The sequence below is a fragment of the Pelodiscus sinensis genome, chromosome 19 (genome assembly GCF_049634645.1).
Source record: "Pelodiscus sinensis isolate JC-2024 chromosome 19, ASM4963464v1, whole genome shotgun sequence".
NCBI classification, from domain to species: Eukaryota; Metazoa; Chordata; order Testudines; family Trionychidae; genus Pelodiscus; species Pelodiscus sinensis.
The window spans coordinates 16,418,684-16,443,718 of NC_134729.1; the positions used below are offsets into that span (position 1 = coordinate 16,418,684).

Here is a 25,035-nt window from a genome sequence, read left to right on the forward strand (position 1 = left end):
CCCCGGGGCGGCTGAGCTGGGGGGGGCTTCGTCTGGGAGCCCTGGGGCAAGGCCCGGCTCCACCCCAGACCTCCTGGGGTGTCAGCTCCCAATCTAAGCAAAACGAGGAGCAGGCCCACCTCCCGAGGGGGGCCGCTCAGCCTCTGCCAGCAGTGGGAGCCAGGCCCCCGAGAGCGGCTCCGAACCAGGCCCAGCCAGGCAGCCCCGCGGCCCTTCGAATATTTATTCTATATACAAACACGTTTTGTACAGTAATTAAATAGAATGAACTTGTCACTCAGCAACTCTGATCTGGTTCCATCCTCCTGCTTCTCCGCTGCCGGGGGCTTGGAGACCCCTCACCCTGCCCGCGAGGAGCCCTGCGGCCTGGCCAGCCCAGCTGGGTGTAGCAAGGGGGACCCACCCACGCGCAGGGCCCCAGTGGCAGCCTCATGTCCTGCAGAACAGGGGAGGTGGGGGGATGCGCAGAGGCCCAGGGCTGCCGTGGGTCACACCCCAGCCCCCCCGCAGGGCAGGGGCAGAAATCCCTGAGGGCAAGCGATGTGCAGCTGGGAAGGACAGGCTGGCTGGCTGCTCCGCTCTGGGCACAGGGACGGAGCTCAAGGGACAATTCCACAGCTTGCTCTGCCCCCCACTAATCCAGCTGGGCCCATCCCCGCCCCCACAGGGAGCCAGCCAGGCTGGACAGCACGGCCGCACTGCGGGGGAGGGTGGTTTTAATGCAGCCTAGGGAGCCAGCGGGCAGGCGAACAGCCGGTCGCTCGTCTGGACTCTGCTCTTTCTGCCCGGGCGGAGGGGGAGCCTTGAGCCAAGGTGCCTCCCTCCGTGACTCGGTCTTCTCCCCGCCCCTCGGGGGGGAAGGGCCCAGCTCGGGGGGGAAGGTGTCCCGCCTGGGACAAGGCACTGGACTAAACAAGCTAAGCCCACAAGCAGCAGCGGAGCCGTGGGGCCCCAGGGCTGCACCCGGGGGCCCCGAGTGACCGAGCTGCAGGCCCCCGCCCTGGCGCTAGCACCCAGCTAGCTTACCCACAGCCTGTGCACGACCCATGAAGTCTGGGCTCGGGGAGCCCCTGCTGAGAAGCCAGGGGGCAGGAAGAAAAAGCTCTGAGCAATCTCTTTCCACGGGCTGGGAACGGAGGGGAGAGGGCAGCTCCAGGAGCCGAGGTGGTCAAACCCGCCCCTGCCAGCTGCAGCGAAATGGGGGGGGGGGGAGTGGTCTAGTCTATCAGCTCTGACTGGCCCTCATTGACCTGTTAGCACAGGGACGCAGCCTCCCATTTCACCTCTTGCGGGACGGACAGGCTGGCCTCTAGGGAGGGGCGAGGGCAGCAGGAAGCTGCTAACCTCTCCCCCAGCCTTCCACGGTGAGGAAGTCCCCTCGGATCCCTTTCCCTAGCCGAGAGCCAGGCTCCCCGCTGCCGTTAGACTCTCCACCGGAGGCCGTAACGTCCCCCCTCCCCCGGCCCCGACAGATGCTCTGCAGCGACAGCGGGAAACTGGCCCGTGTCATCTCCCCCCTCAGTGCAGCCTGACTCGGGTTCTACCTCGGCAGCATCTCGCTCGCTCGCCTTGGCAACAGCCAGCGTTTCTCCTTCGTGAACAAGGGACCGGGCCGGTGCGGAAGGGCAGCAGAGAGCAGGGAACCCCGCGGCGCACGCACTCAACTGGACCCTGCCAAAGCATCAAGCAGCAGCCACCCAAGCTCCTCCGCTGAAGGAAGCCCTGCCCCAGGCTCGCTGATTTCACTGCTCAGCTCTGCCCTGCCAGGGGCACCCCCGAGTGGACAAAACGCCTCCCGCTAGAGCTGCGGGGGGGGGGGGGGGTTAAACAAACCAGAGCCTTTCCTACAAATTGGGTCTAACGACAGGCCCCAGCAGCTGATGCAGAAGGGACCCCTGGGAGCGCCCCCCTTGAGAGCAGCACACCGGGGGGGAAGGGAGGGAGGAGGGACCACAGGACCGTGACCCCGGCAGCCCTGTTGTCTGCACATGGCTTTAGGAAGATGGGGGCCGGCGGCTCGTGTGCTGTGTAGAACGTCTCTGCAGCTCCTTGCAGGGAGACGCTGGGCACGAAGGGTTCCGGTCCGAGGGAGATACGGACCGCCTCTTCCCTGCCCTCCAGCTGCTCTGCCTCCACAACAGACTCCCGGGGCAGGGCCAGGGGAGAAACACGAAATCCAGGTGCCTTCTGGGCTGCAGGGACCAGGGAGAGGCCGGGCTCAGGGCAGGCTCCGGGACTCTGGTTCAGAGCAGGTCGGACTGTCCGCTGCTGCTGGGTGGGGGGCCGGCTCCCCCAGAGCACTATCCGGCCCCGGGTCTTGTGTGGGGGGCTGAGAGGTCTCTGCTAGGTCCCCATCTGCAGCAGTGTCCTTTTCGGCAGGCTCGGCTCGGCTGACCAACTCCCCCGCAGCCTCAGTCTGCTCGGGGAGGGAAGGCCGGGGGCCAGACACGCCATGCCCCAGCCCTGGGGAAAGGGGGGAGGCGGGCGGGTCTCTTGCCGTAACCACGGCTGCCGAGGAGACCTCAATAGTAACGGAGCCCATGGCAGACTCCGCACGCTCGCTGCTGACCCGAATGCGGGCTACCAAGCTCGAAGCAGCAGCGACAGCAACGTCCTGTGGGCTGCCAGGGCCCCCGGCTTCGTGCCCCACATTGGGCTCCAAGAGGGAGCTGCTCAGGTCAGAGAGAAACGAGGCTTCTGTAATGATGGCGGCCGTCTCCGCGACCCAGTTCAGATCCCTCCCTGCGGAAGAGGCTGTCGCCGCAGCTCTAGGATCCTCGCCGGGAGCCAGAGGGCCGGGGCTGCCGCCTTCCGCAGGGGGGCCAGGCGCCGGGTGGGGCCGCCGGCTGCCCGTGTCGGCGGGGGCGGCCGTGGTGTTGTTGTTCAGGTTGTCCTGCAGCGTGGTCTGGGCCCCCTGGCCCACCTGCTGGTTCTGCAGCAGCATCTCCTGGATGCGGATCTGCTGGAGGATGGCCGGCAGCTCGTAATGGTGGAAGAAGTAGATCATGCAATGCTGCGGAGCGCAAAGGGGGCGGGGTTACTGCTGCGCCCAGGCCGCAGCCCCGGGGGAGCCTGTCGAAAGGTCCCGTGGCAGGGGCGGGGCCGGGCTGCTCTGACCCGCACCGGGACCGGAAACGCTCCGGATTTAGAGTCACACCTAGCGGCTTTGGGAAGGATTTCTCCCCCTCCCCTGGGGTCCCTGCAGGCCTCTAGCAGCAGCTCCTCACCATGCTGCAGGCATCACCTGCCCGGGGAGTCTGGCATCTGCCCCCCCCGGCCATGGCCCTCCGAGCCCCCCGAGGACACTGGGCCGCTTTCCAGGGGGAGTTGGACCAAGACGCCCTTCGGCCCCAAACTCACTCGAGAACCCCCGGTCATTGTAGGGGCCTGCCCCGGATTTGAGCCCACGCCCTGTGTCCTAGGGGCCTGGCGGTCTCATCCACCGGCTGGCCTCGTGTTTCTGGAAAGCGCACGGAGCTCTGGGGTCCGTGGAGATTTCTTGTGCCCATCTAGCAGCGGCCCCCCAAGCTGTGGGGTGTGCCCAGCTAGGGGGATGGGCAAGAATGGCTTGTGGGGGAGGGAATGTGGCAGTGCCCAGGCCAGCGCCCACGGCGGAAGAAGGGAACCCCACGCCAGTCCCCAGTCTCATCTCTGCTCCTGAAGTGAGAAGGGGGTGACCCTCAAGTTTGGGGCCTGCTGGTCTACACTGGAGCCCAGCGGCTCCGGGGGAATTTCCTTTATTCCGTGTCCACAGTCAGGGCCATGCAAGTGGCGGATCGGTTTCTGACTGGGCCCTGTGTTTCTCTCCAGCTCCCTCCCACAGGCTGAATTAGCACCAAGCCCCAAGTCTGGCTCAAGTCACGGTTCCACCTATGGAGCGGGGAAGGGGCCACGGCTTACCTGGATGAAAAGCCACGAGGTGACCAGAGCCAGGCTGCTGTACTGCCCGTTAAAGCGATAGTGGTACGCATAGAAGGCAAAGTGGTACAAGTAGAAGAACCTGGAAAGGGGAGGGGCAAGACGACCCTGGACTCAGCTACAGAGAGAACAAAGGTACGGTTCCTCCTCCCCACCCACCCCAGCCGGGGAGGGAGAGGGAATTTCCCCTGCGCAGCGGTGAGATCTCGGGCAATGGCTCCCTTGACTCTGGACGCCCGTGTCCATCTAAACACAGAGCAGCACGAACAGCTGGGCAGGGTTTGAATCAGAGCGTGGGGGCGGGGGGAGAACTGGGGCCCAAAGAAGGGAAACAGAAGCCAACGTGGCCCGGTGGCCCAGGAGCACGAAAGCCGGGCACGGAACGCCGGGGGGACAGACACTCTTACCTGAGCCAATGCCTCTTGCTGGTATTGGTGTGGCAACAGATGGCGTCATACTGGTCAGCCAGCCACACAATGAGGATGATGTAGAACGCAGTGGTGGTGTCATTGAAGAACTCGGACATTATGGCCTCCATGCCTGCCGGGCAAACCACCACCAGCATGTCAACTAGCTGTGGGGCCCGGGGAATCCCCGTGACCCGCTCTCCAAATCCGCCTGGGGCAAAGCCCTTCTAGCAAGGGGCCCGGTGGGGCATTTTCTGCATTGCAAAGCAAATGCCGCCAGGCCCAGAGGAGCTGGTGTCTAACAGGAAGCAGCACAAAGATCTCCTTGCTGGCCTGAGTCTTTCCCGACAGCCCAGGAGGCAGGCCAGGAAAGCTGCTCAGAGCTGGGCCTAACGCACACACAGGACGCAGAAGATCACCCCTCCCCCGGTGCAGAGCTCAGAGACTCATGCTAACCCCGACAGCTCGAACTGGAGTGGGCAGGTTTCCTTTGGAGACCAGGCCTTGGGAATGCCTTAAAACCGGGTCACTTCTCTGCATGGAGCGACTACTCCCAAGAGAGGGATCCGAGGGGAATCGTGTTCCACGGGCCCCAAAGCAACTTGCCGGGGTAGCTTCCTTTGGGGCCTGCTCAGGGTTTCCCTGACGCGAGGCGCAGACCCAGGTTCTTACCTACTAGAGCCAAAATGACAGTGAGCAAGGGAGCAGCAGGGAATGCAATGGTCATGTTCATTTCCAGCATCTGCAGGAGGTCCACTGCAAGGAGGAAAGCAAACCAGGAAGAGCTCGTGAAGCAGAGTAACACACCACAAAGCCTTGGGCCCTGGCGAGGGGCTGCACAGCTCTGAGGTCGGTGCAGGACACAGTGAGTACAGCTGCCGATATACCCAGGACCACGCCCGAGCAGGCTGCTGCTCTGAAACCCTGGCCCTGGCCAATGCCGACTGCTTCAGAGGAAGATGAATTCTCCCAGAAAGCACCAGGGCTGCACAATCGGGACAGGTTTTTTACAACCGGAGGCCTCAGGCCATGCCCTGAAGCCGGGGACTTGCCCGAAGTTGGCTGAATGCAAGAGGGGAAGTGGTCCCACAAGGGAAGTCAAAGAGCCTATCTTTCTGGGGGTTTACGGCTAAATTCAGGAAGAAGTGGCGGCGGAGGCAATGGAGTGGCGTTTATACTAGGACAGATCCTGTCACGAAGCAGCACATGCCACGTGGCCAACGCCGTGCTGGGTCAGTTCCCGCTACGAGTCACTTCTGGGAAACATGATTGTGTTTTCCCTGCTCTGGGACGACGGATGGATACAAAACCCACTGTCTCAAGTAGACTCAACTCCACAAAAGACAGTAAGGCCAGGCAGTGGCAGAAAAACACGATGCAAGCTATGTGGACTCCAGCTACGTAATTCACGCAGGTGTGCCTGCATACCTTGCATCCGTTTTCTGGGGAGGTTGATGGGAGAAACACTCCTGTTGACTTCCCTTAATCCTTGCATGTACTGCAGCTGAGGGGGCATGCTCAGCATTCGATTTAGCGGACTTCCCTAGACCTGCTAAATCCAACCCTGGAAGATCGATTGCCATAGTGGATCCTCCAGCAACTGGAGACAAGGCATAAGACCCTTCCCTGCCCTTCACCAGGGGAGGGCGTCATCCCCAAAGAAATGGCTCGGGGCAGGGAGGTTTAGAAGCACTTACCAATGAAGACAAAGATCTGGTGGTGAGAGTATCGCAACAGCATTGAGACTGACAGAGTCTGCAAACACAAAACAGACCAGGGTTAGAACGAGACTGCTCCAGGACGCTGGTCTTTCCTAGAGGGTCGTCCATGGGAACCTCCTCTGGGGGATTTTGCAGGCAGTGGTTCAGACTGGGCTCCAGAGGCCCCCGAGACACTGGTATAAAGGCTCAGCTGAACTGACTCAAAATCCCTCCTTGTAATCCAGTAACTGACGCGAGATTTTTACCAAGATGGCACAATCCCGCTGGAAGGATCTGAAGGGCTGGAAAACACGCAAGGGTCTGGAAACATCTAGCAAACCTCACATGGGGGTAGATGGAAGATGCTGTTTGGTCACTGGCATTCGCTGTCCTGGCCCTTGAGAAAGCAAGCGGGACTATGGGGGCTGAGCCAAGGTCTGTCTTGCTGGGATCCGCACGCTGAAGGGCAGAAGGAATTGAAGGCTAAGCCTCAGTCTGGAGGCAGGGAGTTCAGAACTTTGCCCACAGAGAGGTGATGGCTAGAGACCTGAGACAGACCATAGCGGGGTACAGAGGTGCACAGTTAACCCCCAAACTGTGACAGTCACGTGGGAGGCCCGTAGGCCTATGATCACATTAAATAACATTAACATTTACGCTAACTAAGAATTTGCGGGCTTGTGTGGATTTTTCTTAGCACCTTAAAGCCCAAGACTGTGCTGCACATTTCATTGTTTTGAGTGGCAACTCTTTGGCACGTTACAAAGAGGAATGAAGCCGCACGCTGCTCCTGCAGAAGAGATGGCAAGTAGGCTAGCCGTAGGGGTGCAGTTCTGACTAGGGATGTTACACTGAATCAACTAATCGACTAGTCAATGGGTTTTCCATCGACTAGTCCATTAGTGAGTAAGTGAGGGAGCTGAAGCAGGGTTAGCTCCCAGCCCCAGGAGCTAACCCCACTGCGGCTCTGCCTTTCAATGTAGCAAGAGCCAACCAGCTCTTAATACACTGAAAAGGCTGAAGCACGGTGGGGGAACTCAGCACGTGCCAGGTCAGCTGATTCCTGGCTTGTGCCAGGTTCCCCTGCTGCACTTCAGCCTTACATGTAAAAAGCAGGTGTCACCCCCCTGCTGCTCTTCTGATTTTTAAATGTATTAAGAGCCAGTAGGTACCTGTCTCCGGAGCCAGAGGTTGAGGGTTCAAGCCCTGCCCATAACCAATGTGGACCTGGCACCCTTGGAACAAAGGACAGATACAGGGGGGAGCCCAGAATGTAGAGAGGTTGGAGGCTCCTCCAGTGGCGCAGTAGATAAGGTACCTGCCTCCAGAGTCAGAGGTTCAAGCCCCACCCCCAGTAGGCTCCCAATACATCCAAAAGGCCAAAGTGCAGTGGGAGGGGGCTCTTAAGAGCCACTCCCAGTCCCCACCACCTCCCTGGAGACAGCAGAGGGGGACCACCCCTAGCACCAGCCCCTGCTCCCCACCCCCACTGCCTCTAACAGAGGCAGCAAGGGGGGGAAGCAACTAGTCACCTATATCCCTAGTTCTGATAGGTTAAGTGATGACCAAAAATCAAAGCAAAATAATCAGTAGCAGAGTTGAGAACTGAACCCAAAATTCTGGCTCAGGCCTACACTCCTCCAGCCAGGCCATTCTGGTCACACAAGACTGATCTGTCTTCTGCTGAGAGATTTTTAAACACCCCTCTCACCAGCTGTTTGATTATTAATTTACATGGTCTTCCATGGGAAGAAAGAACAGGGCTCTAACTCAGTGCCTAGGGGTTTGGTATCCAGGGTCCCTCAGCCTCCTTTGCTAACTGGTTTCATCTGGGTCAAGTTTGCACTTGCCAAAGATTTGAGATGCACTTATTCCACACGGTTCACTTGGCTTTAAAAGTAGCTGCGGAGTCTCGTGCGAATGCAGACTGAGTGCAAATACGATCCCAGGACCTGGCAAGCCTTAGCCCAGCAACACTGAGCCAGTTCTACTCACAAATATGACCATGATGACAAAGGCTGCCAGATACGAGGTCCTGGCCATCCACATGCTGACAAAGCGATAGTGCTCCCCCGACACCACGTTGCGGAGGAAGCCTGGAAGGAACAGAGCAGCCCCATCTGATTAAACGGTAACGGCAGGCGGAGCGGTCAGCACTGCTGCATTGGTCGTTCTCATTCGGCATCGGGCCAGAGAGTCTCTGTGGCCGTCACTTCGCTCTTCCTCATATAATCTCCCCAGGCAGCCGGGGAACCGGTCTCGCTCCTAGTGAGTGCACTGGGGGGCCCACCCTTCCCGCACCCACAGCGCCTGCTGCGACTCTTCCACCACAGAACGGTGCGCCCGGCCCCTTTACCTTTGTTCTCTTCGTTTTCGGCCAGCGCTTTCACGCTGGACATCAGAATGTCATCGTAACCCAGGAACTCGTCCAGCAGCAGGCGACTAAATCGGTCTCCAAAGCACTGGTCCCTGGTGGGATCTGCACAAAAGGCAACAGAGTCACTTGGTTTAACCAGAGGACAAGCCACAGCAGAAAACGCTCCCTGGGCCTGGATGTGAACAGTAGCACCAGAGGCGCTGCGGTGCAATGGGGGCAAGCAAACAGAGCTCAGTCCCCAGGCTTCGGCCAGCGGAGAGGCGCACGCGCCCCAGCGAGTCAGGTACTCGACTGCCTGCCCCTTTTAGCAGGACGCACGGCAGCACAGACATACTGACGGCTGCAGCGGGGTGCCAATAGCCGACGTGGAGAGAAGTTCTTCACGTGGCGGAAGAAATCAGGAAACGCGAGGACAGTGGGACAGACGGTTCCATTATTTGCAATGAAATCTGGAATGTAAGATCCTTTTATTTAAATACGAATCCAAGTGATTCAGCATTTGTGTAACTCCAGGCATTACTGAAAAAGCGTCACCATCACACCATAGAGGTGGCTGCAGTCATTAAACCTAGTGACATGGAAGTGCTCCCTAAAAGCAAGGGAGTTTGATACACACGTGTCACTGCTCCGAGTGTAGCTGACAGCCAGAGGTGCAATTGTTAGGGGGCACGTGGGGGGGCTTACGTACAGATCTGAAAGATCAGACCAAATAAAACCCCGCCTACCTTGGCACACAGACCCATGTGTTATGTGCCTGGTGAGCACTGCTTACTACTGCAGAACCACGCTGCTGCTTGCATTACTTGCATCTAATCACCCGCATGCCGCACGTCTTGGCAGCTGCTTAATTAGGATTTTTTTGGCAAGAGCGTGTCAGTGGAAGAGAAGGCTGTCACGGGTACAGAGAGCATTCGCGGGAATGCCAACACTAGGGAAACACACTCCACGTTCTGACAGGCATCGTTACAATACTGTAGCACAAGCGTAAGTAGCACTGACTGAGGGTGCAGGCTATTCCGTTTCTAGCCTCTCAAGTTCGTTGCTTTTCCTCTACTGTCAAGTCAGATGAATTGGGCAGAGGTTAGATTTGCTTTCTTCCTTCCTGGAAGGGCCACTGCTCGAGACTAGAATGCTAGGGTTCAGATCCTGAAACAGACTGCTTAGATTCGGATACTGTAATGGATGCCTTGGCATCCCATTGTAACGACACTGCCTCTAGAACAGCCCTCTTCTGAACGAGGGCCCCTCTGCTGTTATAAAAGGGTCGTGTGTAACCACAGCTAAGGTCGGCCTACGGGGGCATGACAAACGGGGACGTTGGCAAAGAGCATGCTGGCGTTTCGGAAGAGTCTTGTCAGCTAACGCAGGAGCCCTTGCCCACGTCCCTTACATACCTAGTGTCACCACCATGACTGGGATGCTGAGCCGCTGGCGCGTGCTCTGAGACAGGCGTAAGAACCCGTACTCCAAAGAATACTCCACAATGTACTCTTCTTGGGGCCACACTGCAAGAGAGGAAGGGAAAGGAGTCTCAACAGCCGGGTTTGCCAACTGCCCTGGATATGACCCACTTTACCCACATCTGCCAAGGAACAAGCACAAGTAGGGCTGTGAGTCTGCTCTGCTTCTCTGTGAAGGGCTTGAAGAGCAATGAACTGAAAATACTATAGAACGGCACAAGTACTAGTAAAAAATCACGCTATAGTCTGGAACGCCAGTTTCCAAAGCAACCGGCTTGTAACTTCAGCTACAGACAAGGAGCAGACAAACTTTGCAAAAAGATTCCCCAGCAGAGACCTCACTCACTTAAACAGTTAACTGGTTGCCCTAACGTTTAACCGGTTAACCAACTAACTGGGAATTTACATCCTGAGGAGAAAAGCTCTTCCACGTACAAACAAGTCTGCCTACAGAATTGCCTTCTACAGATAAAGCAACAGAGTTTCAAGAACTGACTGGTAAGAGTTGTAAAGGTTTCCTATCACGAATAAGGCTGGGTCCAGGGGATGCCTGGGCCCTGGAACAGAACTGATGCTGGCAGAGAACAATCGGTGTTATTGTGAGCAGCATAATTCACAATGGCAGACATCTGCTGTGACTTACAGGTTGGATTCAGAATGCCTGTGCTCCTGGTACTGTGCCTGCAGGCCCGAAAGCCACCCGCCCAACCAACCGCCAATCTTGCTCTGTCCTCAAGTGACCTCTCTACGCAGGCCCTCTTTAGTGGTTTTCCTAGCAGACTGCTAACATAAAGCCATGATTACAACAGGCCTAAGAGAGCTTCCGGCCAGAAAATACAGATTTGCCTGGCCCTGTGAAGTACCACTTGGGTTTAAGTGGTGCGTGTCAGGTGCTATACCATTATTTTAACAGAACATCTGTGTCACAAACAGGTCACTCGGATGTTCCCAGCCATCAGAGCAGTCAATAGAAGTGGCTCTAGCAGTATCCTGCATTCTAGAACTAAATGACTCCACTCCAGAGAGCAGATAAATAGATCAATTTGTAAGATGATTTTTTGGCAAAAAAATTAAGCACCCTTGTTAAGAATGTACCCTTTAAAACCAGTTAAATCAATGAATACAAAGAAATTTACACATCTCTGGAAAAGTTTGATCAAATCACCACAATACCAGGGTGTTTTGGTGGGAATCTTCCACTCCTCACCCTCATTACTTGGACATTAGCCAATAATGAGTCCCAGACAAAGCCAGTAGCTGCTGCACATCATATACATGCTGAAACCAGAAGTCATGCTGGTGCAAGTAGCAGAGCAGAAGAGCTGATCTCACGGTGATATGAAAGCAATTAAAATTCTTCCCTTTCCCACTCAGTCCCCGACACCTCCAAACGCAGCAAAACAGGAAATCAGCAGCACGGTTGTGATCAGGCTTTGACATTTCACAAGGCAGCGTATGTGTAAAGAATGACAGACACCCGTGCGCAGGCGCCAAGGAACCTGTGGCAGAGATTTTGGCACTTTGTGTTCTGCACACTTTGGGAATGCTACAAGGATAGTCCCATCCCCACTTCACTCTGACTAAGGATGTGGATGGTTAGCAGGTGTAGCTCAACTATTTCAGTTAACCAGAAGGGGCTGGAGCAGTTCTCTGTGGACGGGGAGCTGCTCCAGCCATGCAGGGCGCCCCCATAGGCAGCAGTGCTCCGGCCAGTCAGCCAAAGCAGCGCCTGTATGTGGCAGGCCCAGCCTGGCCCTTCCACCATAGGCAGGGGCTGCTGCGGCCAGCCAGCAAGGACAAGCTGCCACATCTGCTTGCCCCAATGGTTAATTTAGCACATTACGTCTCATGAACTCATGCAAACCCAAAGCAACTCAACAGCATGCGCCAACTTGACCATTTAAGTTCAACATCAGAAATACGTATTATAGAACCAAAAAAGCGTAACTGTTTTGTTCAAAACTGTCGTCTTCGAAGTAGATTTTCCTCCTTTGAAGCTGCCCTCAATCTCACAGCCGCAGCCAGGCCTGCTGTTCTAACCATCGCCAACTAACTTCTCTAGAGTCAGAACATCTCAGAACAGCAGTGGCTGCTGCTGTTTCCACGAGTGCCAAAAGTCAGAAGCAGGAACAATTAGGGAGTTTTAAAAAGCCTTTTGGCATCATTTGATTATGCCTGTAACGACTGCCTGCTTCAAAGGGCGTCTGAAGTAGACACGGTCTGCTGTGACAGCCTGAAGACAGGAATAATCCTGTACTGAAGAGCAGCCAATCAGTTCAGACAGGGTCACTGCATTCCTTCCTTCCTTCCGGAGCCAGACCAAGAGTCTAGCTCCCCATGATTAAAATATCTTAAATGCAATTTACAGCCAGATGTAAAATGCAACTTCCTTTCCCAAGTTACTGGAAACAATATTTGAGAGAAATGTCAACATATTCGCACCTCCCTGCTCCTTCACTGGTTACATTTCACTCAGAAGGAAGTGATGACAACCGACTGGTCAGTTTCACTTCTTCCTTTTCACTGATAGCACAATTGCTATGGTTTACGAGCGCAGAGAGTTCACATCCCATCACAAGAACGGCTTTCATTTAGATCACGAAAACATCAATAGCAACTTATTTTAATGGATCTTGCACAAAGATTAAAAGCTGGGAACTAAACGATGCCCCTTTAATTAGGGGAAATGAAGAGAAAATGACTCCTATTTACATTTCTACAAACTCTTCTGACAAGAAGCACTTGGCTATTACACTAAAAACGTGGACAGCACCACTTATTAATTTCTCTCTCCTCTCATCAGATCATTTTTACTGAAGACTTACAAAAGCAGAAGACCACAGTGTACATTAGAGATAAGGGGGAGTTTTGCACAGGCCTTCAATGATGGCTTTGCACTCAAAATACCCCTCTATAATAGGAATTAAATATATATTATTATCTAAGTCTTACGCAGTATAATGACCCCCTAATCACCAAATGAAGTTCAGGACTAAATCAGTCCTGGACCAGCATCAAAGAAAATACTCTAAGATCAAGGAAACAGTGAGTATTTTAATGATAGAACTCACAATCCTCCATAGCTAGAAATAATGCTTTAGATTGTAAGAAAGCAAAGAATCCCAGTTTCCCAATGAAATAAAATATCCATTTCAGCAAACGAGACACTAACTAATAAGTCATTCCAGTTATGATCCTACCTCAACTCATACGTGATTTTAACAACTACCTAGGGCAGTCAGGCGCCAAACCATTATACCACACGTATGCCTTGAATCTCAGTTTAATAAAAAGCCATTGACTCTTTCTAAAAGTTGTAGGATATTAGATGCTAAAAGTCACACTGCCATTGAAGAAAGAAAGAAAAAAAAGCACCACAGTATTCTGAATGGCGTGATTCTAATGTCTCCAAATCATACAAGCTGCCGCGTTAAACACCTGTGGATCAATGCAAATGCTTTCAGACCATTTAACTATTCCAAGACCTGGTCCTGGACCACGGATCGGAAAATCCTTCAATCCCTGCTAGATGTATTATAAAGTTGGATTTACTCATCCCCTCCCCTGGAATTTCTTGCATCTCCCCTGGAGGATAAAAAAGACAACACAGTTGGGCAGGTGAATTAGGGGGAAGGGTGAAGGAGGGATTGGTTCACATTCTTTTGGCCCATCTGGCATTGGCCACTGTCAGACACGATACCAGGCCATATCGCCTATATTATCTGTTAAAGCACCACAAGAATGGTTCTACTCGATCAGCATGGCCTGCTACGGCCACGCATTACGGACCACGAGAGGCTTCCGCAGACTTCACTGCTCAAGCCCTGCTCCCTCCCGCGCCTCCCCACCCAAAACAGAAGTTCTGCAGCACTGGAGTGATTATTTGTCCATTTCACCTCATTGGAAAGCCAGAGGGACATCTATTAAACAGGGACGGTTGTTATGCAAGTGCCTGGAGAAGCCAAGAGGAGTGAAAGATGTGCAGGGAGGAGATACAGGTGATAGGGGAGAGGGAACATGGATACCAGTGTAAGTTGTCTTTACCTGCTCTGGCTAGCATCTCAAACTCGGACACAGTCTCGCTCAGAGGCTGCATACCTTTAGTGGTCGCCTCGCTAAACGAGAACTCCTGGCTTTCGTTCTGGGTCACCTGCGTCAGCGCCTCAACGCTGCTTCCCCGGGACGGCTTGAGAAACACCTTGGGCTCAATGTCCAGCTGAAACTGTTGGGAAAGCAATGGAACGAATGAGTCGCCTTAGTGCTTGTTTCCATTCTGGGCTTCCAGGCCCCTCCCAGTCCAGCTCACGAATGCAACGTGGAAACAGGAGACGGCAAGACCGACACGAGCCCCAACCTTTGCAAATGTTCAGTCACGTCTGAAAGCAATCCGGGCTTTGGGCTGACAGGGACTGGTGGAAGCATGGGGGGAAAATACGTTGTCTGAAGCTGGCCGCAGGACTCTTGGGGGACTATGCCAGCCTGGCACGTTCAGGGCAATTACTTTCTTACGTACCACTGAGTCCCTGTAGGCAGCAAGGACAGAACGAGCTGGATGATGTTGACATCCTGCTCTTACAGACAAACAAGCTGCTGCGGTGTTGTTAGGGCAGCACAAATCATTGCTTATCAGGTTTCTGAGCCCAAGGTGGCCGCACCAATAAACTAGAAAGCAGACGAGAAAAATTCCACGGCGACGGGCCCTCCAGATTACAGATTTGAATAGCTAGGAGGGCACGGGGAGTGAGGTTACACAGACTGTGTTTAGTTACTAGCACTCAGGTACGTGGGCCAGCTATGTGGTGCGAGAGCCAAACGTTAAACTGGAGAAATGCCATGAACTGCACAGGCCTGGAAGCAATACGTGTATCAATACAACTATGGCGGCAGCACCATCATCCACCACTCCAGGTTTATTTTAACACTCCAAATCCCTTCAAAGGGGTTTCCTATTTTTAATCTGTATCCACCAGAGGAAATATTTCTCACCTCCCTTTAGGCGTTGATCTCTCCCACAAAGCTAGCCCTAGCCTGGAAAGGCCAAAATTTAGTCCTGGGCTAACACCAGCTTGCCTGTGCCTAAAAACGTCAGATTTCCAGCATGGTGTGTTGTAGCCCAGCAGACAGAACGCCAGAGCTTTCTACTTCTGGGAAGGGGACACGCAAGCTGGCGAGCTGACCCCTCAGCCGGAGAAGGGGAAGTCGCGTTGCATGCGAAGGCACAGCTCCAGCTCTCACCACCTCCCAAACCTGTCTCACTGCCCTACAGCCTCTTCTCCCAGGCCTTTCACAAACCTCCCCTGAGGCTTCCTCACAGCCCACTCCTGTAGGTGTCACCTGCTCAGGGCTTCTGGAACAAAGCTGCCTAGTGCCAGTTCCCTGACGTAGAGTATCTCCTCTCTGGTCCCGCTCCCCGGTCACATGACTAGGAATGGGCATGTGACCTATATACATCTCCCCAATTTCGGGCCCAAGACCCATTCCCCTGTTAGAAGATTTCCCATACCCCTCTTTAGCTCTAAAAGAGACGGAGGGTTCGGACTTGAAAGCAGAGGCATTTAGGGACAGAAAGGCGGTTTTGGACGTGGCATTTTCCATGTATTGGTTTTAATTTCTTTTTCCTTCTGGGCCCTACACTCGTGGCATGTGGCATCACCCAGCTTCCCAGGCAGGGAGACAAGAAAGAGTCCCAATGGCATGACTTAAAGGAATTAAAGCATCCTAAGAATAGCGTCTCTACACAGGACACGGGGGAATACGGGATGGCACGGTGTGAGGGCTTAGATCACATTACCCCGGCACACGACTGCCAATGGTGTGCTGGAAGGGGGTGGCACTTACTCCAAACAAGTGTGCACATCACTCCACAGTAAGGGAGGACCCAAGGAGCGGCAAGTGCTATTGCAAATGCTCAGGAAAACTTAGAACACCCGTGTCTGAGTCACGCTGCCCAACAGCCCAGCCCCAGGAAAGACGAAGAGCACTGCCCGCATGGTCGGTGTCTAAACAACCTCCCCCGGCCTACCAGGTGCAACGCACGCTTTAGTGCAATTTCAGAAGTCCTGCAACAGAGGGGCTGTTTGGGAGGGGCCGTCAGGTCTGGGAAAGCACAACCCCCCTGCTGGGTCACCGATGGATTTACTGGCCTCGGCGTGTGTCGCAAGGCCACACTATTTACACAAGTTTCTGCTTGAGGTAGCATCGGGAGAGGCCAGATGTTTTGTAAATGAAGTGATGAGGAGGGACACGACAGGGCAGGGCACAGGAATATTTCACTGGCACCAAGCCAACTGAAAGTTGTTCCCACACTCCCGGCGAGACGACATCCCCAGGGAGCGCCTGGCTAAGCTTTACCTTGACAGAGCTGTTCTCAAACATCTCCACGGTCATCTCCTCCTCCTCTTCCTCCTCCTCCTCGCGCAGGGGCTCAATTACCATGCCCGGGAATTTCTCCGCCTCACAGAACTGCAGGAAGATGGGGGCTCGGCTGGAGTTGCGTTGTATTTCCACCCGCAAGATGCCCTCGCGTGGCCACTTGTCCCGCACGTGCTCCAGGCAGTTAATGGGTGAGCGGGAGAAGGCGATGTGAATGTAAGCGAGGATGAACAGCACGAAGAGAGCCTGAAACAGCAGAAAACAAGGGAGAGGCCATGAGTAGAGGCTGGTTCTTTTTAAATCTGCTCTTTTCACAGACTCACACGCTTTACAGAGATTCCTTGCTAACCAGTGAGATTCCTGGATGGGCCAACAGACACAGAAAGAGCCAAGATCTTTACAGTCTATTCACAACTAAGCTTGTTGGCACCAGTTCATCTCTTCAGCCAGAGAAGGCAGCTCAAGGGAGTATTTTGCCATTAACCTGCACAAGTATTTCTCATCACACAACTATTCACCACACCTTATAAAGCTGAAGCCTATCTGTTGAGAGTGGCCATTCAGAGGCTTCATTATACCTCTCACAGGAGTAGAAGTTTGCCCTGGTGTCCTGGACCAAAGCTTCCCTATTCACACACCTGCCAAGCCCGGTGCTATACGCCGTGGGATTGCCACCGCAGAAGCAGCTATATTTCACGAGCCTTGTGTGTATACTGTTTGGGCATGCTGACATGCTACCGAGATCTAAAATGTTACAAAACCAAGCCAGATTCCGACCCCAAAGAGCAGCATTTTACGTTTGTTTTGCACAGGTGTAAATGCCTGTGCAAGGCAGCAGGGACATGGAGAACGAGGTGCGCATCTCTCCTGACTAGGAAGCAGCTACTATGAGCTACTGAGTTGGCATGAATGGCTCCCAGAGAGTGGGCTGTAAGAGCCATCCGAGATGGCAGCAGAGACCAGCTTCAGATAAATAATTTGCCCTAGATACCTCTGGGAAGCACAACGTCTAACAGCTAGGACAGCCCAATTCTACATCTACCAAATAATTCACGGACAAGTGTAAATTCCAGGTTTCCCCCAGAGTAACCCATCTTTCCAAAACAGACACTGCCTTTTGACCTTTGGGTCTCCTCACCCCCAGTGCTCTTTTCATATGCTTGTTTGTTGGCAAACAGGGCATCCCATTTTCCTAGGCTTCCACTCTGACCCAGAAACTCGTTTCCAGGGGAGGGGGAATACATGGTACGAATCCACTTGGCCAGACTCTTCCTGGAAGTGTAACTTGAGTAATGGAGTCACATGTATTTACTCCCAGGCCTTTAGAATTCAGCTGAACATTGACAAGGTCCTTGCTTAAGTTGGTGCCAACACACAACCTTTGCTCAGCAGATACCACGAGTCAGGAGAAAGCCACGGGAAATGTTTTAAAGGAACAGAGTCAGACAGTTTTAGGTCTGACTTTGAACACTTTCACTAAACTTTTCTCTTAGTTCTTAAAAATGTCCAAGGACAGAGTTTGACAAGGGCAGATAGGGACAGGTGTATTTTTTTTTACTTAAATCTTTAATCTACTAATGATCCATTCACAGAAAAGTCCCCAAATTTACCAGAGTCAACACACTGCACTAATGGTGTATGTTTCACTATGAAACTCTCTTTTGTGAGTGCTAAAGCCTGCACGCTTTCATTACTCCACACAAGGCAATGAAGAATGGGGTGGTATCCCGAAATCGATCAAACCCTGGCAAATGCGACAGCAAGCCAAGTACAGCTCCCAGAATATGCAAACCTTCCCAGTTACAACCAGCCTGTCTCTTGGGAGAACTCCCCTGCTGTCTCTTGCATTTATAGGATGAGCTGAAGGTTTGTATTCAGGCTTCCTGACAGATTATCTTTAGTGCTTGACTGTGGTGCCAGTGCTTACCTTACTGTTCAGTTGTGTAAGGGAGCTAAAGGAGCTTCAATAGTAGAAGGCACTACATTTTTTGATATCTAGATCAGACAGTAATCAGCACTGCAAGGCCAAAAAGCGTTCCAAAAAAAATGAGCCAGACCTGCCTAAAACCATAAGATTTGTTAAAAGAATGCGTTGACTCTTGTTTATCTCCTGGGCTTTGAGCCTATCAGGTGCAACTCCGGATCTATTTCCAAGCTTTTTCTCTGCAACAGAGAGAGCTAATATCTGATCCAGCATTAAAAACAGTGTCTGTAAATGCATCCACACCCAGCCCCGAAGCTGTTCCTTATGTCTGTCCATGACTTGTAGTTTACTATTGGGACCATCTTAAACAATGAAGGCAGAAGGCAAACAATGGAGTCCATTCTTCAGGCACTTCTTCTGTCCTACCCCATTAGATTGTAGTTTGGAGCCACCAGGACATTCAAGAGGGAGTGGGGTTCAAATTAAAGCAGGCAACACAAAACAGCTACTATACTGAAAACCCGTGTTCCCATTGGGAACAGTCCTGGGACTTGAAAGGTGTGGGAGGTGTACTCATTTCGGGAAAACTGCCAGCTTAATGAGTGTTTCATTTTCATCTGGCTCCCTGCAGCTAGCTGCTCCAGTTCCAATCACTACAACTTTGTTGTTTCCTTTTGAAGGTTCCTACAGATCCAAACACAGGCCAACTGAGAAGCTGACAGACAGATTCACTCTGATGATGTTTGTACAACTGATGCAAAACCAGGGAGATGAGATATCCAGAAGAGGCACTAAACATACCATCCCCTTCAGGAAAGTTCCCCCACTATTCTAATTGCAGTTCAAAGTATCTGGAGGAAACTAGCTGTGATTTTGGGCTAGGTATGATACACTCTGACAAGCCAGTAACAAGGTGGACCTGGAGATTCCCTTCTAGGACCTTGGATCATCATTGGAGAGCTAAGGGGAGAGGGCAGAAATGCAGGATTTAAACAACTTTCTAAGAAAATTTTCAAGATCTTGAGGCGAAACACAGTGAGACCTTCCCCTCCAAAACAGATAGTTGTGTGGATAAGAAACATTAGCTGCAGTTACACTAGTTAGTCTGAAGTGTCATATTTCAGATCTTTGTACAATTGCCTTGAGGTTTTTTGTGAACTTGAATATTGTGTCTTGTTCTTTTCTTTTTAAATCTCACATTTGCCATTAAGTAGGAAAGTATATTTCACAACCCCCCCCCCTTTTTTACACTGTTGGCCATATCAAACAAATATAGGTGTATCAGTGCTCTGGTTTATATAAAAAACTTGAAATTGTAACGTTAATTTTAACAACTGACTTTAATGGGACCAGGATTTGGCCCAAAATGCTGGCTGTATATTTCTTATTTCCCGGACCTATGACACCAGCGAGAGCATTGCAGACATAGGATCTCATTTCAGCCTTCGAAAACCACTGGTGTCATGAGGACTGCATGTTGGATTTTCATGCAGGGTTTTTTAACCCCATATAAGATCTACATGAAAAGGCAGGATTGCTTCAGACCTCAGCTTCTATAACAAACTGGATGCTTCCTGTTAGGCTACAAGCTACGGGTAATGATACAGTCTCACTAATCCAACATGTCCAACTCAAGATTAAGAGGAAAGGGAGGGGCCACTTTTGCTTTGTCCACACACAGAGATTTTAAAATTTTATACAAGGCCTGCTAATTAAGTGACAGCTTAAACTTTAGACAGTATTTCCAGATCGGCCATTCTCTTTTCAGGGAATTCTCTCTCTTTAGAAAGCCAATAGATTGTCTTTAGTAAGTTGAGGCCAAGGCTGGCAAAGTTCACTTAAAACAAGCATTCCGCTGATTTGTTAGAAGATTAACTGAACAAACAGGAAAGGCAACTTGAGCTCAGGTAGGAAATGTTAGAAATAGCCAAGAGGCCTACATACAGGCAATGTCTGTGCTATGGGAACCATACCAGCCTCGCCTCAAAGCCAGCACTACACTGGTTATGTTGAGGAGTTTCCAGTTTAGTTTAGAAACCCACTTCCCTGAGTGACAGGAGATCAACAGAAGCATCTTGCACTGAACTAGCTGCATCTACTCTAGCGTGGAGTCACCATAACTATGTCATGCAGGGGTGTGCCAACCTAAATTTTAAGTACAGACCAGGCTCTGCTCGGGTGGAAAGTAACATCAGACAGGAAAGAGACAGTACTAACTGAAGAATAAAACTGTAAACTTTCTAGAGCACAGCTTCTCTCTTTTCTAAATTGGTTCAACACCATGCATGAATGATGGGAACCCAATCCCAATGAGGCCTTTGGGCACAAACATAACTAGTAGCAAGAGGGAAAAAAAACAGTAAAGAAAGCACACAACAACAACAACAACAACAACAACATCTAGCCACAAGATTTGCTCAGACCTTTCAGGTTACGCCCAAAGCTCTGACACCAACACTGGCGGGAAGCACACAGTGTGTGTACTGATGGAAAGCGTAAATCAAATACAGGCAGTCTCCAGGTTACGTACAAGATAGGGACTGTAGGTTTGTTCTTAAGTTAAATTTGTATGCAAGTCGGAACAGGCGTCCAGATTCAGCCGCTGCTGAAACTGACCAGCGGCTGACTACAGGAAGCCCGAGGCAGAGTTGCTCTGCCCCCAGCTTCCTGGAATCAGCCGCTGATCAGTTTCAACAGCGGCTGAATTGGGGACGCCTGGGACAGAGCAGCTGGGGTGCTGCTGGGTTGGTCCAGTAGCGCCGAGGAGCAGCGCTGCAGGACCAACCCGGCAGCGCCCCAGCTGCTCTACCCCAGGCGTCGGCAGCGAGAAAAGCCTGGTCTGCTCTGCACTAGCTGCGCCCCCCCCCGCCCCGAGCAGACCAAGGAGACACGGGTAGCGGGACCACCGAGACACGCCATGGTCCCGCCCGCATCCTCCACGCCTTTGCTCCGCGTCTCCCTGGTCTGCTGGGGGGAGCTCCGCGGCTTTGCTCCGCGTCTCCCTGGTCTGCTGGGGGGGGGGGTTCCCCCCCCAGCAGACCAGGGAGACGCGGAGCAGCTTTTCTCACCCTGGAGGACGCGGGCGGCGGGACCGCGGCGCATCTGGGCGTCCCGCCGCTCGCATCCTCCGGGGTGAGAAAAGCCCCATTCGTAACTGCGGATCCGACATAAGTCGGATCCGCGTAACTCGGGGACTGCCTGTACACAAGTCCCTACTAACACTACAGATCAAATTCCCAAAACACAGATAAACTCTTCCCAAATCCAGTAGTCAGCCATCAGACTGGAAGATTGAAGCCATGCTGAAAAACCCAAAAGACCAAACTCAATCATTTTGACAGAGAAACTGAAAGACACAATTCTCTCTTAACTACACAAAATACTTCCTCAAGCAATTAGGAATAATGAATGCTTCCCATGAAAGCACAAGAAAGACTGCACAATTTTCTGAGTAGTAAGAGGCCCAAATAGCTTCAAGATGGGCATATCAGAACAGGGGGGCAATAGCACTGAACTCTGTTACTCTCATACCACCAATCCTGCAGTTAGATCCTCAGTTAGATTTTGCATGAGCTAAAATCATGTGGAAACAAAGTGATTCAAAAGGAGTCAAAGCAGCCTTCTTTGGGCCACCTCCCTAGATAGTCTATTCTACAGCCTTCTGTAATCAGTTCCAACTTAATAGAAAACATGGCCCCTGCTCTTCCCCAAACCCCTTAGACAGCCAGCATCAGACAGGAACTCAGACCTTGATGAGAGACAGGAACCCCAGCTGGATCCTAAAATGATCCACGGTCCCCATATGAACACCATGGACTTTGAACACCCTATCAATGGAGTCCAGACACCAGGGCTATGTCTACACTGTGGACACTCTCTTGCGCAAGAAAGCGCCGATGGCCATTTTAGCCAAACTGTCTTTTCCGAAACCACGTTGAAAACACCAAATCATTTTCTATTGGCCACACAGCCATCAGATGGTGGTGTGCACTCGCCTATCAGTCTAGGTTGGACTAGAACCTGTGACTTTAGATAGGAAAGTTTCGGAAATGCTATTACAGCTAATGTGTAAAATAAAAATTCACGTGGTACACAAGTTAAGAGGAAAGGATCTGTACATCTGGGTGTCATGCTTGGATTATCTAAGGTTAAACGTTTTGTTTAAGGCACATGGAACATACCATACGTAATCAGCATTAACTCAAAGGTAGGTACAAAGAGTTGTCCTGTGGCACCAGAGACTAACAAAAATATACATACAGGTTGGACCTCCCTGGTCCAGCACCCTCAGGATCTGACCAGTCCTGGATGAGGGAATTTGCTGGACAACGGGAGGTTACCTGACACCAGCCCCTCAGTCCCTTCCTGCTGCTGGCAACTTTGGCCCAGCCGGGCTGCCTTCTGGCCAGTCCCAGCTCCGCTGCCAGCTGGGCGGCACGATGTCTAACTGGGATGCTGCAGGCCCAATCCCCCGCTGGGTGGCACGTGGCTCCAGCCACGCTGCCTCTGCGAGGCTGCGCCAAGGCCCCAGCCTAGATTCCCCTCCCGTGTTGCTGCAGCCCCAGCCTTGCTGTCGGGCAGTAGGCAGCCCTGATTGTGCTCTGCTGTTGCTGCTCAGGCTGCTGCGGCATAGCTGCTGCTAGACTCACCAGGCTGCACCACTTTCCCAGCTGCTGGGCCTCCTGCTCTGGGGCTCTCTCATGCTGAACCACAGATGTTGCCAGACCAGAGAGACCTGAATTTGGGAGGTTCAACCTGTAGGATCATGAGCTTTCATGGGCAAAACCCATCTCTTCAGATGGGCTGGAAATGTAGGTGTGTAGGTTTAGCAGTACAGTTCTAAGGCAGCAGTGAATAAGTCTTTGGATACGTCTCCCAAGGGAAGTTTCACATACTTAGTCATGGAAAACAGATCTATTAATGGTTGGAGATTGTTCCTACACCACTGCCAAGCCCAGAGACTATCTACCTACCCCAACCTGGAGCCATGCACCCAGTTACCGTATATAATGGTTCAACAGAAAAATACACCAGCCTGATGGGAAAGTCTCTCCGGCCAGTGTAGGTGGGGTGAGGTGACTGATCCTAGGGTAGCAGCCAATCTCTCCTGTGGGTTAACAGCTGTTTGGAAGCAAGTCAGGCTTGACTGAGCTGTACAAGGGGGTGAAGACTGATGTAGAAAGTAGAGATGTAATAGTATAGTTGATTAACCCATAAGCAAACGCTCACAGGTTAATGCTACAGACTACATGCATTTCCCTCCCCTCCCTGCCAGTAATTTTTGTTAGTAGCCCGGCCAGCAGCCTGGCTCAGTCCTGGCTTGTGCTGGGTCCAGGATCTCCCCCCACTGTGGCTCTTGACTTAAAGTATATTAGGAGCCAGGTGGGCAGGCAGCTCCGCTCAATTCCAGCTTGTGCTGACCCCATTCCCGAGAAGCCTCCTGCAACCCTGAGCGGCTGCATCTCCAGGGGCAACAGAGTGGGGTGAGAGGAAGCCGGTCCACACGAGGAGCTGGTTTTTAAGTTGGCTCCTCTGGCAGACCAGCTCCCATCTGGCACCCTGCGCTGCTGCCTCTGATAGAGAGACAGCAGCGCAGGGTGACAGGGGACTCCCCGGGAGTGGGGCCAGAGCACATGGGCTGCCACTCTCAGGGACTATAGAATAGTCGACTAACTGATAAACTGTGAGGTTAATCGACTATTCATCCTTAGTGGAACGTGCCCCCAGTTCACACACACGTGGCCCTGCCCCTCACCTTGAGGAGGACAAAGAACTCGAAGATGCGGCGGAAGGAGGGTGGGAAGAGGCGGGCGTAGGTGACAGCCATCTTGAAGAAGAGGGCATGGAAGAGGCGGTCGCGCACGTTGATCAGGGGGTTCTGGTTGAGGTTGGGGTTCCGCACCCCCCGGTTGTTCCCCGCGGCAGCCCCACCGGCCCCGTTGTTGTTCACCGGGTGCTGGTGCTGGTTTGCATTGGGCTGGTTCTCCGACATCCTGGCCCTGTGGGGCGGGGGCACCCGGCCGTTTCGGGAGCGCGGGGATCACAGGCCTGTCACCAAGGTGAGGGGGAGGCTCGGACTCCTTTTGGGGGGGGGGGGGAAGCGGCTGGGGGAGGGGTGCTGTTCCAGACCAAATCTGACAGAACCAGCCCGGGGGGGGGGGAGGGGGGGAGTAGTTCAGCCCCCCCCTTCACACAGGACAGAGGGAACCGCTGCGAGGGGAGCCCGCGGGTGGGGGGGTCACACGGGGGGAGCTCAGGGGTGACCCTGGGGGCAGAGGGACACGGGGGGGGGAAGAGTAACGCGGGGGGGGGGGCCCGGGTGTGATACTCGGGGGGGCCTCTGGGGGCGGGGGGGGGTCACGCGGGGGGGCCCTGGGGGGTCACGCGGGGGGGCTCGGGGGTCACGCGGGGGGGGCACCCGGGGGGGTCACGCGGGGGGGGGCCACGCGGGGGGGCCCTGGGGGTCACGCGGGGGGGTCACGCGGGGGGGTCACGCGCGGCGGCGGGGCCGCGGCAGGCCCGGGCGGGGACGCGGCTCCTGGGCCGGCCCCGCGGCCATGGGGGCCCCGCTCCGCCTCCCTCCGCCGCGTCTCACGACCCGGCCCGCGCCGCCGCCATCTTCCGCCTCCTGCTGCCCCGGCCCGGAGGCTGCACCGCGCCAACGAGCGCGCGCCGGCCCGAGAGCGGCAGCTGCGCAGGGGACGCCGGGACGGTGGCGGGCCAGAGGGGCCGGGCCTACGTTTTAGCCTTATTTGCATATTCGACTAAGGCGCGCCCTGTGGTTCCCGGCATGCGCCGCGAAAGAAGCCTGGTTAGAAAATAAAAAGGAAATTAAAAGCGTTAAAACGGAGGAACAGTGAAAAAAAGCCACCGAGAG

At 53.4% G+C, this 25,035-nt stretch overlaps 1 protein-coding gene across 2 annotated transcripts; it reads right to left on the reverse strand.

Annotated features, from left to right (window-relative positions):
* Positions 1 to 209: 209 nt before the first annotated feature.
* TMEM259 (transmembrane protein 259) lies at positions 210 to 24,419 on the reverse strand. Of its 2 annotated transcripts, none has more exons than XM_075902635.1 (11): positions 23,914 to 24,419; positions 16,214 to 16,480; positions 13,907 to 14,084; positions 9,797 to 9,907; positions 8,382 to 8,504; positions 8,021 to 8,121; positions 6,023 to 6,080; positions 4,998 to 5,081; positions 4,326 to 4,458; positions 3,901 to 4,000; positions 210 to 3,013 (listed from the first exon to the last, which is right to left on the reverse strand). In XM_075902635.1, the coding sequence occupies exons 1-11, from the start codon at positions 24,148 to 24,150 to the stop codon at positions 2,219 to 2,221; spliced, it is 2,187 nt and encodes a 728-aa protein (XP_075758750.1). In that variant the 5' UTR covers positions 24,151 to 24,419; the 3' UTR covers positions 210 to 2,218. The 2 variants fall into 2 exon arrangements, with proteins under 2 accessions (XP_075758750.1, XP_075758751.1); XM_075902636.1 differs by having other exon boundaries at positions 13,961 to 14,084; positions 23,914 to 24,417.
* Between the last annotated feature and the right edge of the window lie 616 nt (positions 24,420 to 25,035).

Excerpts from the sequence above, each read along its gene's own strand:
- TMEM259 (XM_075902635.1), bottom strand. The coding sequence starts at position 24,150 with ATGTCGGAGAACCAGCCCAATGCAAACCAGCACCAGCACCCGGTGAAC. Across the intron at positions 14,085-16,213 it reads TTGAGAACAGCTCTGTCAAG|TTTCAGCTGGACATTGAGCC; the intron begins GTAAAGCTTAGC and ends CTTTCCCAACAG. Across the intron at positions 3,014-3,900 it reads CCTCGTGGCTTTTCATCCAG|CATTGCATGATCTACTTCTT; the intron begins GTAAGCCGTGGC and ends TGCGCTCCGCAG.